The 14935-nt window shown below is 51.1% G+C and overlaps 1 protein-coding gene across 1 annotated transcript; it reads right to left on the bottom strand.

Moving 5' to 3' along the window:
- Nucleotides 1-8084: 8084 nt before the first annotated feature.
- LOC123439958 lies at nucleotides 8085-8950 on the bottom strand. Its single transcript, XM_045116568.1, has 2 exons — nucleotides 8635-8950; nucleotides 8085-8406 (listed from the first exon to the last, which is right to left on the bottom strand). Exons 1-2 carry the CDS (start codon nucleotides 8906-8908, stop codon nucleotides 8246-8248), a joined length of 435 nt encoding a protein of 144 aa, XP_044972503.1. The 5' UTR covers nucleotides 8909-8950; the 3' UTR covers nucleotides 8085-8245.
- Nucleotides 8951-14935: the final 5985 nt, after the last annotated feature.

The following is a 14935-nucleotide window of genomic DNA, read 5'->3' as shown; positions in this document are numbered from 1 at the left end:
AGAGATCATATTTCCGTACCGACCCAATTTGTTCGATTTTGACACCTTCAAAATTGTTTAGAACAAATTATACTTGTACGCATTGGATGAAATGGACATGCTGAGAGGATTGTCCTTCTTTTGGTATTATATGACCAAACATGAGAAATACAAAGAAGTCATTATAAGAGATGCGGAATAACGTATATTGGCCAGGTATTGTTATGGTGGGGGTTGGGGGTGGAGTATATCAACCTATTAATAAGATAAGGTAAGTAAGGAAGTGAACTGAACAACCAAATTTTTTGAATCCCATTTATGAATTATTCATTTCACTATGATAACTAAAAAGAGGGAAAAGCGTACTGAGTATAGCTCGGATGGGTAGATCCTTGTAGTGGAACCAAGTCATCGGGATTTAAATCCTAGATTTAACACTCGTCCTGTCATTTTCCTGTATTTCATTCAAACATTTCGATGATGTTCATTCAGTGAAAGAACGTTTCTGTTAACTAATAGGTGCCTATGATGACCACCGCCGGCATGGAGTCGTAGAAAGTTTTTTTTTTGAAAGATCGAGCTGATGGCTGGCATATATTGGGATAGCAGATAGGAGGGCGGGAATACAAATAGGGGGGGTTGATCAGTAGATCAAAAGACATAACAGGAAAAACTTCCGAAAAAGAGGTGGAAAAAAAGGTAGCCTGGCACAGGCGCCGGACTCCTCACGTAATTTCCCCAAACGGGTGCTCAAGGAAAACTGCTCCTGCTTGCCTCCAAAACTCAAGTGTTGTTGTGATGGAGGTGGATATGTTTGCTGCCCTTGCTATTTTGTTTCTAAAAGTGCACTCATTTCTTTCCTTCCAAATTTCTGATAGGATCAACACGATCATTGTTCTGGTTCCTTTTTTGTACTCTGGTCTTGCCTTGCTTATCATCTTGGAAATGATCTCTCTGATGGATCTTTTGTGAGTCCAAATTGTTGGGCTTAGTGAGGCGCATCCGATGCGAGATGACGCCTCCATCCATACTGTTGTTGCCACGTTGCATTACCAGAAAAGATGAGCTGCTGATTCTAGATTTCTGAGGCATAGCTGGCAGAAGTAGTTGTTTTGCCATCCACTCCTCTGCAATCTGTCGTTGCACCAAAGCCTATTTTTTGTCAGCAGCCATATGAATATCTTGAGTCTTTGCGGTGCCCAAGTTTCCCATATAAACTTGCTGATTTCCGATGCTGTGCGTCCTAGGAATTGAGCTTTGTATGCTGAGTTGGCAGTGTAAATCCCTGAGGCCTCATGTCTCCATTTGATTTGGTCACTTGAGTGCTCTATGAGCTGGACGTCCGCGTCCTGAATCCACCTGTGCAGGCAGAGGACATCCGCCCAAAGGTGCATTGTATCTCCGTGCGCGAGGTCGGCTATCCATGTGTTGCCTTGTAGCGCCTCTTTTACAGACCTATTTTTTCTACGTGAGTGCCTGGACAGCGTTGGGTATGCCGTCTTTAGCGCCCCCGAACCCATCCAGGGGCAGTTCCAGAAGGAGGCCGTGGCCCCATCCCCCAGGGTGACTGTCGTGGAGGCGTTGAAAAGAGCTCTATCATCGTCATCGCATGGCAGCTGCATGCCGTTCCATGGCCTTTGCGGACTTGTCCATGACAGCCATAGCCATCTTAGACGGAGCGCTCTGGAGAAGCGATGTATATCCAACACCCCTAGCCCACCGCTCTCCGTTGGAGAGCATACTATTGGCCAGCTAACTTTGCATTTCCCTCCGCTGATATCTTTTTCGTGTGCCCATAGGAAGCGGCGCCTAACCTTGTCTATCTCGTCGAGGAATTTTTTGGGCGCTCGCAGGACAGCTAGGGCGAAAGTTGGCAGCGCGGTGAGTATGCTGCGAACCAGGACCCATTTCCCTGCGATGTTCATTAGCTTCCCTTTCCATCCTGCTAGATTAGCCCTAATCCTATCTAGGATGAATTGAATGTGTACCAATCTGATCCTGTTAAGGGTGAGTGGTAGTCCTAGATACTTTATTGGGAAACCTACCCTCTCCCCTCCGAAGGCTGCAAGCACAGCGTCTAGGTCTAGGTCTTCACAGCGTATTGCCGAGACAGTAGACTTGGCAGGGTTGATATGCAGACCCGTGGCATTTCCGAAGTCTCTTAGGATGCCCATAATCAAGTCGATTTCTTCCTGTATGGGGTTTGCGAAAATGACGGCATCATCCGCATAGGGGCTAAGCCGTAGCGAGATATCTCTGCCCGAAAGTGGCTGGAACATGTTCATCTCAGTGGCTCTACACAGGAGCCTGTGCATGGTGTCGATGGCTAGGATGAATAAGAGGGGGGACAGCGGGTCTCCCTGTCGCAGGCCCCTTTTGTGCCAGATAGGTCTGCTCGCGGAGCCATTTAGCATTACTGCAGACGATGCAGAGCTAAGGAGTAGTGCTATCCAATCCCGCCATCTTGCTGGAAACCCTAGATGCTGCAGTAGTTATAAGAGGTATTCCCAGGAGACGTTGTCAAAGGCTCTTGCGATGTCTAGCTTTAGCAGTAGCGCGGGGGTCTTCTTTCGATGGAGAGATCTAACGGCATTTTGTACGTAGAGGAAGTTGTCTTGCGTTGACTTGGCACACAAGAAAGCTGATTGTGCTGGCGAGATTATGCTGTCGATGACCGTAGCTAGTCTTCTCGAGAGGACCTTAGCTATAAGCTTGGAGATCGAATGAATTAGACTTATCGGTCTGTAGTCCTGCACCTCGGAGGCTCCTTCCTTTTTTGGCAGAAGGACTATCATGGCGGAGTTAAACTTGGAGAAGTCTCCTCTAGTCAGGTGATAGAAACTATGAAAAGCCTGCATCACATCGTCCTTAATTAGAGGCGAGCACGTTTTGAAGAAAATCCCCGTGAAACCATCCGGTCCCGGCGCCTTCTCCAAAGGTGATGCCTTGACCGCATCCCACACTTCCCCTTCTCTGAATGGGTTGTCCAAACCTCTCCCCTGAACTAATGGTAGATCTAATGAAGCCCAGTCTATTGTGATGGTGCGGGTAGCTTTTTTCCCTAACCCTTCGTTGAAATGCCTATAGATGACTTCTTCTTTGTGCTGGTGTGTCGTAGCTATGCCGTCGCCAACCTTTAAGGTGTGGATGAAGTTTTTTCACCTCCTTGCTCTCATCTTGATGTGGAAGAATTTTGTTCCCGCATCGCCTAGCCGCAGCCATGTGAGTCTAGATGCCTGTCGCCGTCGTGCACGCTCGACCGCGGCGAGGCCGAGCATACATAACTTGAGTAGCTTTCGAAGGTCAAACTCTGCGTCTGAAAGACGCCTGTTCTCTTGCGCGACGTCAAACCTCAAGACTAATTCTGCCGCCATGTGGAATTGTAGTTTTGCATCACTGAAAAAGGCTTTGCTCCAAATCTTTAGGTCCCGTGCAGTGCGCGTCATTTTTGTAAGGAGATGACGGAAAGCGCAGGTAGACTGCACTGGAACTGCGGGAACCTAGGCCAGAAATTTTCGAATTTGAACTTGGCTGGGCGTGGAGTTGCTGTTGTGTCAGTGAGAACTAGCGGGCAATGATCGGAGGTGGCCGTGGATGCCGCATGTAGTGACGCCGAGGGGAATCGGCATTCCCATGGAAGGTTGCAGAAGAACTTGTTGATGCCTACTAGCGTCGGGTTTTGTTGCTCGTTGCTCCACGTGTAGCGGCGGTTTGTACATCTAATTTCCTTCAAACCGGCAGTGTCGATGGCCTGCGTGAATTTTCCCATGAGCCTCCGGTTGAGGTTTAGGTTATTTTTATCCCTAGCCTCGTAAAAAAGGTTGAAATCGCCGTTTATAAGCCACGGCTCCGCAGGCGGTGGCGTAGAGAATGATAGCTCGCGGAGGAACGCCTCCTTCCTGGCGTCGTCCGCTGGTCCATAGACCGAGGATAGCCAGAAAGGCTGGCTCTGTCCTAGCAAGGTGACCTTGGCAGTGATAGCAAAAATTCCTACCGCATGCGAAACTATTGTAGCGAGCTCTCTATTCCATAGGATTGTCGCCCCGCCGCTCGTGCCGATCGCCGGTAGGGCGATGCATTCTGTGAGTTGGGTTCCTCCTATCTCCTGCACTAGTTGTGAAGTCCATGCGTCTATCTTCGTCTCCTGGAGGCACAAAATTGCAGCTCGCAATGATTTTGCCATCTCACACACTGATGCCCTCTTTGCTGGTTGGTTCAGTCCTCTTACGTTCCAGCACATGATCGGTAGTAGCTTATCACTCATGGGGGAAACTAACAAATCTTCGGTGACTACATCTATTTGGCCTTGGGCCCAGAACAAACACCTCCAACATAACCGGGGATCGCCGTCGCCCACCAATAGGCCCCAAGCTACGACGGCGATAGGATACGGCCTCGCTAACCTTACACAAAGAAATGAAACCTAGCTCTAACCGGCTATCTGCCGGTCACCACCGAAATAGTACAAAGATAACTCTTAACATAACTAGACTACGGCCTTCTCGGCCATTCCGTCGGGGCCAGCCATGCGAGCCATGACCGTCAGGGCCGGCCATGCGAGCCATGACCGTCAGGGCCTCCCCGTCGAGGCGGGTGAGCTTGGCGATGACCGCAATGTCACTGTCTGAGAGAGGCTCATCGAAGCGTCGAATATTGGCCTTTGCTACGTCTTATGTCATCTTCTCCTTCGGTCCTAGCAGCCCTAGCTCCTTCACGAGATGGAGGGAGGCACGCTGCGCGACCGGGACGGTAGACGTGTTCGCTGCCTGCCGCACGCTGTGCCTGGTCGGAGTAGCCTGCGCCCTGCTCTTCGGCGGAGGCACGGACCGCCTAGTGGGTGGCACGGCCAGTAGAGGAGGCCTGCATTCGCGGAAGAGGCGAGGCTCCTTGCTGCCGCTTGCCTCCACGAGCTCGAGCTGGCTCACACGGCTCGTCACTGCTCCCAGCTGAACCTCCATCGTGTGCGCGGAGGAGGGAGTTGCCCTGTTGAAGTGGTCGTAGTCCGACAGCGTGGGGCTGAAAGTGTCTAGTTGCAGCGCCTCCCCTGCTGCCTCGGGTAGGGATCCCTCGTCGAACTGCAGCGGCTCGGCCAGTACTGCGTCTGCGGCCGCCTGCACGTCGGCCGCCATGCCGTCGACGACGGGGGAGGTCATCGGCGGTTTGTTTGCCGTTTTGAAGAACTCGTCCACCGGGTCCTTGCCCGTGGTCTCGTCGTGAGCCTCTCGCGCCTGTGCTGGCCTGACAGTGGGTGGTGGCGGAGGCCTAGACCTGCCCCGCTGCGCGTGGTGACGCCTCCCCACCGAAGCCCTCCTCTCGCCGCGGCGTCGGCCGAAGGAGTCCCGCGACCGGCGTCTTGGCGCGGGAGAGCGGCTGCGCTGCCGTGGAGCCGGTGGTTGTGGGGGGACGACCAAAGTGCGGCTACGGCGGAGAAGAACGTCCTTCCAGGAGCGCTGCTCTCCCCCCTCGGGTCACCATCCCCGTCACCGTCTTGCTCCCGGCCGCCGCGAGCCATACCCCGGCAGCCGACGCTGGCCATCGGCGCGCGGGCCTGTGTCTTCTTCCTTCCCCCACGCTGGCCGTCCTCGGTCCCCATTGTCGAGGACGCGGGCGCGACCGCCGGGAAGGGAGCGGCCTCGCTATCCGAGTCGGAGGACGGGATTCCGCTCTGCTCGGAGTGGGAAGAACGGGGGGACGGCGGAGTCGAGTCTTCTACCCGATCGACGTGGATGAGCATGGAGTACTCGGCCGTGGCAGGGGGCGGAACTACTCTTCTGTCTGGTGGGGAGAACCCCACCATCTCCTCGACGCGGCCTGCTCCCCTCGGTAGGATCCCTAGGCAGTGCTTCATGGGAATGTTTCCGACATCGTCGGTCCAAACCCAGCACGCAAACGTCTTGGTGTGGCCGCGCTCGAGCGTCCTGCTGTCGAGGCGATCAACTCTTACCCGCCTCCCGAGGATCTCCTCCGCCCCCTCAACTGACCAGTAGTGCATGGGGACGCCCTCGATGACGACCCGGACATGGAGCAGCAGCGAGCCGAAAGAGGCGTGGTCGTGCTCGTGCCAGGAGGCGACGTTGAAAACGGTTTCGTCGACCCGGATGGAGGCCCGACGCAGTGCATTCACCTGGTGTGCCGGCTGGGTGAAGATCACCAAGTAGTGCTCCGGGTGGTGCGCCGTGACGCGCAGCGAGTGCTCGGGCACTGCGAGCTGCACCTCCAGGGCCCTTCCCACCGCCATGGGGGACGAGGCGTTGACGCCGTCGGCTGCAGACAGGGTGACAGCGTGGCTTCTAAGCAAGAAAATGGCCTGGTCTACTTCCGGCGAGGGGACGGCCACCGAGCGGCTCTCCCTAGGCCGCCTCGCAGGGTCGATGTGGTGCAGCATCGCAGGCTTCAGCGACGGCATGGGTGAAGCGACCGGAGGCGGTGGGAAACAGACGCGCGCTTGCAGCGGTTGGCCAGGAGCGGGTGGGCCGAGCCGGCTGCGAGCCGAGACGGGCGCCCCCGGAGGGAGGTGGCGCTGTGGGCAGCTCCTAGCTATGTGGCCAGCTCTTCTGCAGAGAACACAATGTATCGGGTCTCTGCACTCTGCCCTGCGGTGCTTTCTACTGAGGCACCGAAAGCACCTGCCCCTGAACTGGCGTAAGAAGGCGGACGGCGCTGCAGCTAGGCCCGAGGGGCGGTTGGGCCTATTACCCGCACTGTGCTGCCCGGCGACCATCGGGTCTGACGAGGCGCCGCGTCCCCTCCGGCGAACGACCTCTGACCACTTCCCAACCTTCCCAGAAATGGCAAGCGGAGGGGCGACGACTATGGACCTGAGGCGACGGGACGGCAGAGGTGCCGCAGCGACCGCGGGGTCCGAGCACGGCGCAGAAACGGCGGGCCCTGGGGAGTGCGCCATCGGCCGGACCGGCGGGTGCGAGAGCGCAGAAGGGGGGGGGCGCGCTAGGACCGGGGTGGAATGGGGGTGAGCTTGTCTGCACCGACAAGGAGCATTCACCCCTCAGCAGGATTCGCGGCGGTGTGGGTGGATATCGCGAAGACTCGGAAGTCGAAGAAGCCGGAGGAGACGCGGCCCGACCCGCGGATCCCGCCCCGCACGAGACGACCGCGCCTGCAGGCGAGCGACCGGGGGATCCCGACGAGCACCTCGGGGCCATAAAGGCTGGTGGTTGGCCGCCGCGGCCGGAGTCGTCGAGTCGTACAAAGTCATCCCACACTGAACTACGTTACAGCGAGGAGTTGGCATTCCGTGCCTATGATGACCTACTTGCAACCACAACCATCCAACCAGCCGTGGACCCGTAGCGCCGATGGCCGGCCACCGCAGGCACGGAATGCCAACTCCTCGCTGCCACGTTCCACATCCAGCAGAGAGCCTGACGCACACCGAGCACCCAAAGCCAAATCCGATAGGATATGCCCGGAGACCAACCTGCATATGGAGCTGCTTTTTTTTTAGAGTGTTGATATGGAGCTGCTACCACAATCAGGCATGCATCCCTAGCCATGGCGCTCTACATAGCATGGGCAAAATTAACAAATTTAATCCAGCAGCCAAAGGATTTCATAAACTGAGCTACGTTCGAAAAAATTTCATCCAACTGACATTTTTGTGTGACGTCTTTGTCTTAGGCTCCACACTACACTGTGCGACGTCCGACACTACGTTGTGTGACATCTGAAACCTAGTGTGACGCCTAAGGTATAGGCGTCACACTACCACATCGTCTAAGACAAAGACGTCACACAATATACTGTGGCGCCTGACTGTCGCACGCCACACAAAATGGGTCAGCTGGATGAATTTTTTTTAAACATAGTTCAGTTTATGAAATTCTTTGACTCATGGATCAAATTTGTCAATTTTGCCCATAGCATATCCCACTCCCGCGTGAAAAACTGGGCGTGCTCCAGGTTGCTGCAGTTCGGGACGTAGGGGTCCCATGGCGTCCCTATGACGTAGGTAGTTTTAAAATCAAGTGGAGCTTGTCATTGGCTCGTGTCAAACCTTTTGGTTCTCTGGTTTTGAGTACGGCTTGTCCTGTCTAAAATGTTACTTGTGCTATGATTTGAACCAGGGAGTCAAAACTCTAATGATCGAGAAAAAAAATCGTTTTTATATATCCTTAGTCGTTTTTTAATGGGTATACATGCAACTAATTTGCTCTTTTACTAAGAAAATGTATTTTCCAAAATGGGTATACATGCAACTAATTGCTCTTTTACTAAGAAAAAACAACAGGGACCACATCCATCCATTTCATTTCTTAAGTCCGTCCTTCTTTATTCTTTTCCCAACAGTGTTGCCCGCTGGATCCAGATTCTCCATCGCAACCACCATACCGGGGCCGTTCGAGCTGTGCTCGAGCCCACTCTTCAGCGCCATTAGTCTTTCCTTCTTTAGCAAAATTACGCCCACCTCTGCATGCATACACACCGCAGAAGCAAGACAATAAGAGATGGCTTAAAAAAGGTATGAGCATCAAACGGAACAGGAGTCTGGTGACGAAGGGAAACAAAGATTAAATATATCACCGATCGGCAGTACACGTTTATATTTATCTGGATATCCAAAGCAGTAATTGATCTCGGCGTTGAATCAGGGAAGAGTAGGGATGTGTGCATGTTTGCATGCGCATGTGTACATACCGGTGGGGTGAACGGGGGTGGTGGAGAGCGACCAGAGGAGAAGCCCGGAGAGGAGGACCACGATGGGGACGAGGTGGACGAGTGTGTGGGCAAGGTTGGCGCGGCAGGCGTCGAGGGCCTCTTTCTTGGCTGTGTCCGAGTGCGGGTCGTACGTCGGCAGATGGTCAGCGTCCAGCCCTGCATTCCCGCTTGGGCCACCGGTCACCGACGCCGCCCCCATCGATGACGACGAAGATGAAGAGGATGACAGGTAGTAGCTCGACGAACGATGCATCTCGGTCGATCTCTGACCGGCCGGCCTCTCCTCCTCGTTAGCTCTCGTGCATGGCTTGGCTGCCGACGAAGATTGAGAGATGCGCCATTAGCAATTGGCTTTATGTGGTGGGAGTGGTTTTGCGCTTTGTGCATGCAGTCGGAAGTTTCTTGATGGACAGCGCACGGTTGTAGCCCGCGTCATGCGCTGCGGCTGATATATCTATTTCTTTTACTTTTCCATATATAGAGATATTAGAAAAAACATATTTTTAACACAACACCATCGCAGATGCACACATACATACATTCCTATGAACGTAAGCATGCACGCGCTATACCTATGCACACCTTTGAGATACAGAAACTACACAATATCTTAAAATTGATGAAATTATTATAGTCGCAATCAACCAAAGTGTCTTCTTCTACTGAACGTACATCATTAAAAGGACTAAAATAAATACAGAAAAATGTATTTTTTAACAAAGACCAACATACGTGAGTATGTTGGACTGAATTCACCACAAACAACCTAACCATCTGAGCTATACTTAATTCACAAAACAAACACGCTTTTAGGATACATGTCTGATGGAAGTATTTATTAATATTAAATATAGACAATAAAAAACACATAACAAACAATCAATATCACAGTTGCCTTCGTGTCCTCCACAAACAGATGGCCATACACCCTCCAATTCATGTTTATCTCCTTTTCAAATACTCTCTCCGCTCGGGCTAATAGGATGGGTGGCATTTGTTTTTCCTCAATTTGACTTATATGATAAAAAAATATGCCATTCGATTATAGTCGAATAAAGTTTGTAAATATACCATTTTGGCGGCATATAACACATATATTGTCAACTCAAATCGAAATTACAAACCCCTCTTTTGTTCCTCTCGTTTAGCCATGTCAATTATTTGCCCTCTTTCTCTCATTATATTAGGTGGCACTACAGAAATCAGGAAATTTGCCATCAGACATTAACACACGACAAAGGCCTATATACAGATGTTAAAAAATTTATCATCAGCCAACAGACGACAAAGCTTGACGACATACTGTGAATAGGCAAAGAGGTACTTTGCCGTGAGCTTTCCACCGGGCACACGACAAAGATTTTGCTGTTAGTATAACCTCTTTGCCGTCTGCAAATAAGTAAAGACGGCAAAAAAAAAGTAACTCACGCAACTGACCAAACAGACGAAGTTAGTGCCTTTACCGTCAGCCTTCATGTGCACCAAACGACAAAGAAGAAACCTTTGCCATCTGCCACTAGACGACAAAGTCAGGTTTAGGGGTTTCTGTTAGCAGGCGGCCCCACGTCACTTTGTTGTCATCCTATTAGTCAAAAGACGACAATGACTATTTAGATAATTAAAAAAAATACGGCCGTGTGTGGTCGCCGTCCATGGCAACCAAGATCTCGCCAGAGCTGCCTCGCTGGAGCGGTCCGCCCCTCCCTACATCCATGCATCCAGCCATCGTCTCCCCATCTTCGCGAAGCTCGGCCTCAAGTATCGTTGCCGCTATCCTCATCTTCTCCGCCTTCGGCATTGGCTACCTCAGAGAGGACATAATGCGAGGGAGGAAAGAGAGGTCCTGAGGAGACCAGTAGCAGGGTTGTGGCCGCACGTGATGGGTCGATGGCGGCCGTGGTGGGGTGGTCGGCGGAGGCCACGAGCGTGGCGGGGCGGCGATGTTGTGGTCGTAGGTGATGGGATGACGACTCATGTGATGGGCCGGCGGCGTACATGGCGGGGTGGCCAGCGACCGTGGCGAGGGTGGCGGGGTGGCCGACAGGGGCCACAAGTGTGGAGGGATGGCCGACGGCGGCCATGAGGTTTTCGCACAGGTGATTGGACGGCAGTTTGTGTGACGGGCCGACGGCGGACGTGTCGGGGTGGCCGGCCGCTAGGAGGGCGGGGCGGGGAGGCCGGAGGTGGGCACAGAGAGGCACGAGAGAGAGAGAGAGAAAGAGAGAGAGAGAGAGAGATAGAGAGAGAGAGAGATGTACGAGAAAGAGAGGAACAAGGGAAGATACAGATCGTGAGTCCGCGTGGGCTCGTGCTGGGGTCGTGGGATAAGGGAGAGAAAGTGGTGAAATGGACAATCGATCATGGGGCTAATGATGTGTGGAGCAGATTATGCCATGTCATCGATCCGTGGGATCGATCCGCGTGGTGTGTTTCTTCTTTGCCATGTGTCTTTTCTTTTACAGATGGCAAAGAGCCTACTTTGCCGTATATAGATAAAAACTCAGACGACAAAGACTTTGTCGTCATCGTTTTTATCTACAAACGACAAACTAAGCTCTTTGTTGTGTGTAAATAAGAACACAGATGGCAAAGTATTTTTGCCGTCTGCATTTTTATTTATAGATGAAAAAGTGAGCTCTTTGCCATATGTAGAAAGAAATGTAGACGACAAAGTATTTTTGCGTCATCCATTCTTCTTCGTTAGCACCTGTCGTCAAAATTGCTCTCCGCCATGTGCCCCCAAAAAATGTTGACGGCAAATTTCATGTTTCCCGTAGTATGGTATTATTTACTTTAGATATATGAATCGTTTTGGCATTTGGTAGCAACATTTTGATCACAAGGCGTGCGTCTGTCGTTCGTCCTATCATCAGAACTATCGATGCTAAAATTAGTGGATCTCGGGTAGGGGTCCCAAACTGGTGATCTAGGAACAAAGGTAACGGGAGACAAGGGGGACAATGTTTTACCCAGGCTCGGTCCCCCTTAAAGAGGTAAAACCCTATGTCCTGCTTTCATTGAATTTATTGGAGGGGGTACAAAGTACAAGATGATCTATCTCAAGATCGTATGATTGCGTTCTATACCATAAGGCTTGTGTTCTTGTCCTTAAAGACTAAAATCTCTCAGCTTATATATGCATCGGGGGTACCAAGGTTACACGTATGGTCTGTTACCATCTAGGGATAAACATGTCGACTACTCAAACACTCCTTGATGCGCGTGCCAAGTCTTCGGAAGTTTCCATCTCGCCTACGCCGAGGATCTGGTAGTCCTTCTTTCTAGTGGTCGATGGGTCATATGTGTGACCCATAGACGATAGGTCATTAGGGTTACCCTCCCCCCTAGTCCAGTGCACTTTCAATAGCCCATGAACTTGTCTTGAAAGCCAAAGACTATGTCCCCTTCCTCGGAACGACTTCTTCTTCAATATCTTTGGCTCAGCAGGCTACTTCTTTCTTCGTTAGCTTGTATTCTGATGTATGGTCTTGCTTATCAACAAGACTTTGATTCTAACATATGATTCTTAGAAACCCGTTTTGAGGAATCATGGTTCAGGCCCACCAACAGTAATCCTAACCATACCTTTAAGGTGTTTCTTGATTTGCGTACCTTAAGAATTTGGGAAACAAGCGGATTGATGGTTGAATGCCTAAATGTCCCTTCTTCACTTGTTTTACAAGGGTATTTAATTGTCCATGGGTGCAACAACTTTCCAACCCACACCTTCTTTCATTCTATACCGACACAACCCCCCCCCCCTTGCCAACTCAAGAGTTCTTAGCAATGGCGATTGCCCCAAGTTCATTGAAGTGCCCCCATGGGTCTCTCCAAGGTGAATCGAAAAGCTGCTCAATCACCCGCGCACAATTGAGTCGGCTTGCAACTCAAGGCTATTGATACGTCTCCAACGTATCAATAATTTATGAAGTATTCATGCCATATTCACCTATGTTTACAATACATTTATATGGTTTTGATGCACTTTATATGATTTATTTAGAACTAACCCGGACTGACGTTGTTTTCAACAGAATTACAATGGTGATGTTTTTTGTGGAGAAAATGAAAGTTCTCGGAATCGCCCGAAACTTTTTAATGTTTTTTTATGGAACATATGAGTAATATTGGAGGGAAGAACCACCGGAGGGGACCCACCTGTGGGCCACAAGACAACACTGTGCGGCCAACCCCCTGGTCACACCCTCATGGCTCGTGGGGCCCACGTGACTCCATTTAGCGTGATTCCAATGCCAAAAAAATCCTATATATACACAAACCCTCAGAAATAAACAGAGAACTTCCGCTTCGTTGTCATAACTCTTTGTATCAACGAAAAACCCATGTGGAGCCTTTCTAGTACCCTGCCGTAGGGGGTAAATCATCTCTGGTGGCCCTCTTCATCATCCCGGCGGAGGCCATGACGAGGAGGGAGTAGTTCACCCTCGGGGCTGAGGGTATGCACTAGTAGCTATGTGTTAATCTCTCCTTTTCTCTCTCTTAATGTATCACGGGCGTTGTTAATCTAGTTGGATCATATGATGTTATTCCCTTGCTACTTTGTTGTGATGAATTGAATCTTTCCCTTTGAGATCTCATTATGTTGGATTGAATATTGGATTTGAGAGCACTTGATGTATGTCATGCATGCTGTCGGGACCCCGATCCTAAGCCATACGAATCTAGCATGCAACACATCATATCACTTTATAGCCTCACACACGGTAATCCCCATGGGTGCCACCTTACCTTGGCCAGGACCGTTTGCGCCTTTTGGTTCACATATATGATTATGTCGCTAGCAGTCATATGAGAGAGAACCCGGGTCAACATGAGTTGTTATAAGCCCAAGTCGCACAACCGTATAGAAACATGCATAGATAACCCAGCTGAAAGGGTCGATATGGTTGACTAGAGCGGGGGGGGTGAATAGGCAACTACTAATTTTTAGCTCTTCTTAACAAATTAGGGTTAGCAACAAAAGGTTTTCTAGATAAACAGCTAGCTGAGCAACCTATATGATGCTAACAACAACAACAACTAATGCAAGCGAGGAATACACCACAACAAATAAGGACAAGGTAAAGGTAAGAGATAACCACAAGTGGAACCGGTGGAGACGAGGATGTGTTACCGAAGTTCCTTCCCTTTGACAGGAAGTACATCTCCGTTGGAGAGGTGTGGAGGCACAATGCTCCCCAAGAAGCCCCTAGGGCCACCATATTCTCCACACACCCTCACACAATGCGAGATGCCGTGATTCCACTAGTGGTGCCCTTGAAGGCGGCGACCAGACTTTTACAAACAAGGTTGGGGCAAACTCCACACTAAGCTTGGAGGCTCACAAAAAGACCACAGACCTTCATCACAATGGAATGTGGCTCCGAGGTGACCTCAACCGTTTATGGTTCTCAAACACCCAAGAGTAACAAGATCCGCAAGGGATTAGTGGTGGAATCAAATATCTCTTGGTGGAAGTGTAGATCAGGGCCTTCTCAACCAATCCCTAGAAAATCAACAAGTTTGATTGGCTAGGGATAGAGATCGGGCAAAAATGAGCTTTGGAGCAACAATGGAGCTTGGGGAGGTAAGAGGTAACCTTCTTGAGGAAGAAGACCCCTTTATATAGTGGGGCAAAGAATCCAACCGTTACCCCCACTCACAGCCCGAGCAAAGCGGTATTACTGCTGCCAGGAGCGGTACTACCGCACAGTAGATCCACCAACCACGGAAGTAAAAAATTACTTCCGTGCCTACCATCGCTGAGGCTGCGGTTGTGCAAAAGTCGAAGAGAGCGGTAGTAAAAAACTACTACCGCCCATAGAGCGGTACTACCGCTGGCACGTGCGGTACTACCACTGCCAGCAGCGGTACTATTTCTAGCACCCGCGGTACGACCGCTGGCACTTTGCACGGACAGGGGGGAATGACGGGGGGATAACCCCGGGGTAGGTGTTGGGTGACGTAGCATAAATTCAAAAAAATTCCTACGCATATTCAGATCTTCCTATGGAGAGACCAGCAACGAGAGAGGGGTGAGTGCATCTTCATACCTTTGAAGATCGCTAAGCGGAAGCGTTACTAGAACGCGGTTGATGGAGTCGTACTCGCGGCGATTCAGATCGTGGTGTGATTCCGATCTAGTGCCGAACTACGACACCTCCGCGTTCAACACACGTGCAGCCCGGTGACGTCTCCCGCACCTTGATCCAGCAAGGAGGAGGGAGAGGTTGGGGAAGAACTCCAGCAGCACGACGGCGTGGTGTCGATGGAGAGACGA

The sequence above is a fragment of the Hordeum vulgare genome, chromosome 3H (genome assembly GCF_904849725.1).
Source record: "Hordeum vulgare subsp. vulgare chromosome 3H, MorexV3_pseudomolecules_assembly, whole genome shotgun sequence".
Taxonomy (NCBI): domain Eukaryota; kingdom Viridiplantae; phylum Streptophyta; class Magnoliopsida; order Poales; family Poaceae; genus Hordeum; species Hordeum vulgare.
This window is presented reverse-complemented; position numbering and strand designations above follow the sequence as displayed.

Bases quoted from the DNA above. Each gene is read 5' to 3' on its own strand.
- LOC123439958 (XM_045116568.1), bottom strand. From the start codon at position 8,908: ATGCATCGTTCGTCGAGCTACTACCTGTCATCCTCTTCATCTTCGTCG. The intron at 8,407-8,634 runs GTATGTACACAT...GTATGCATGCAG, and splicing joins CACCCCCGTTCACCCCACCG to AGGTGGGCGTAATTTTGCTA.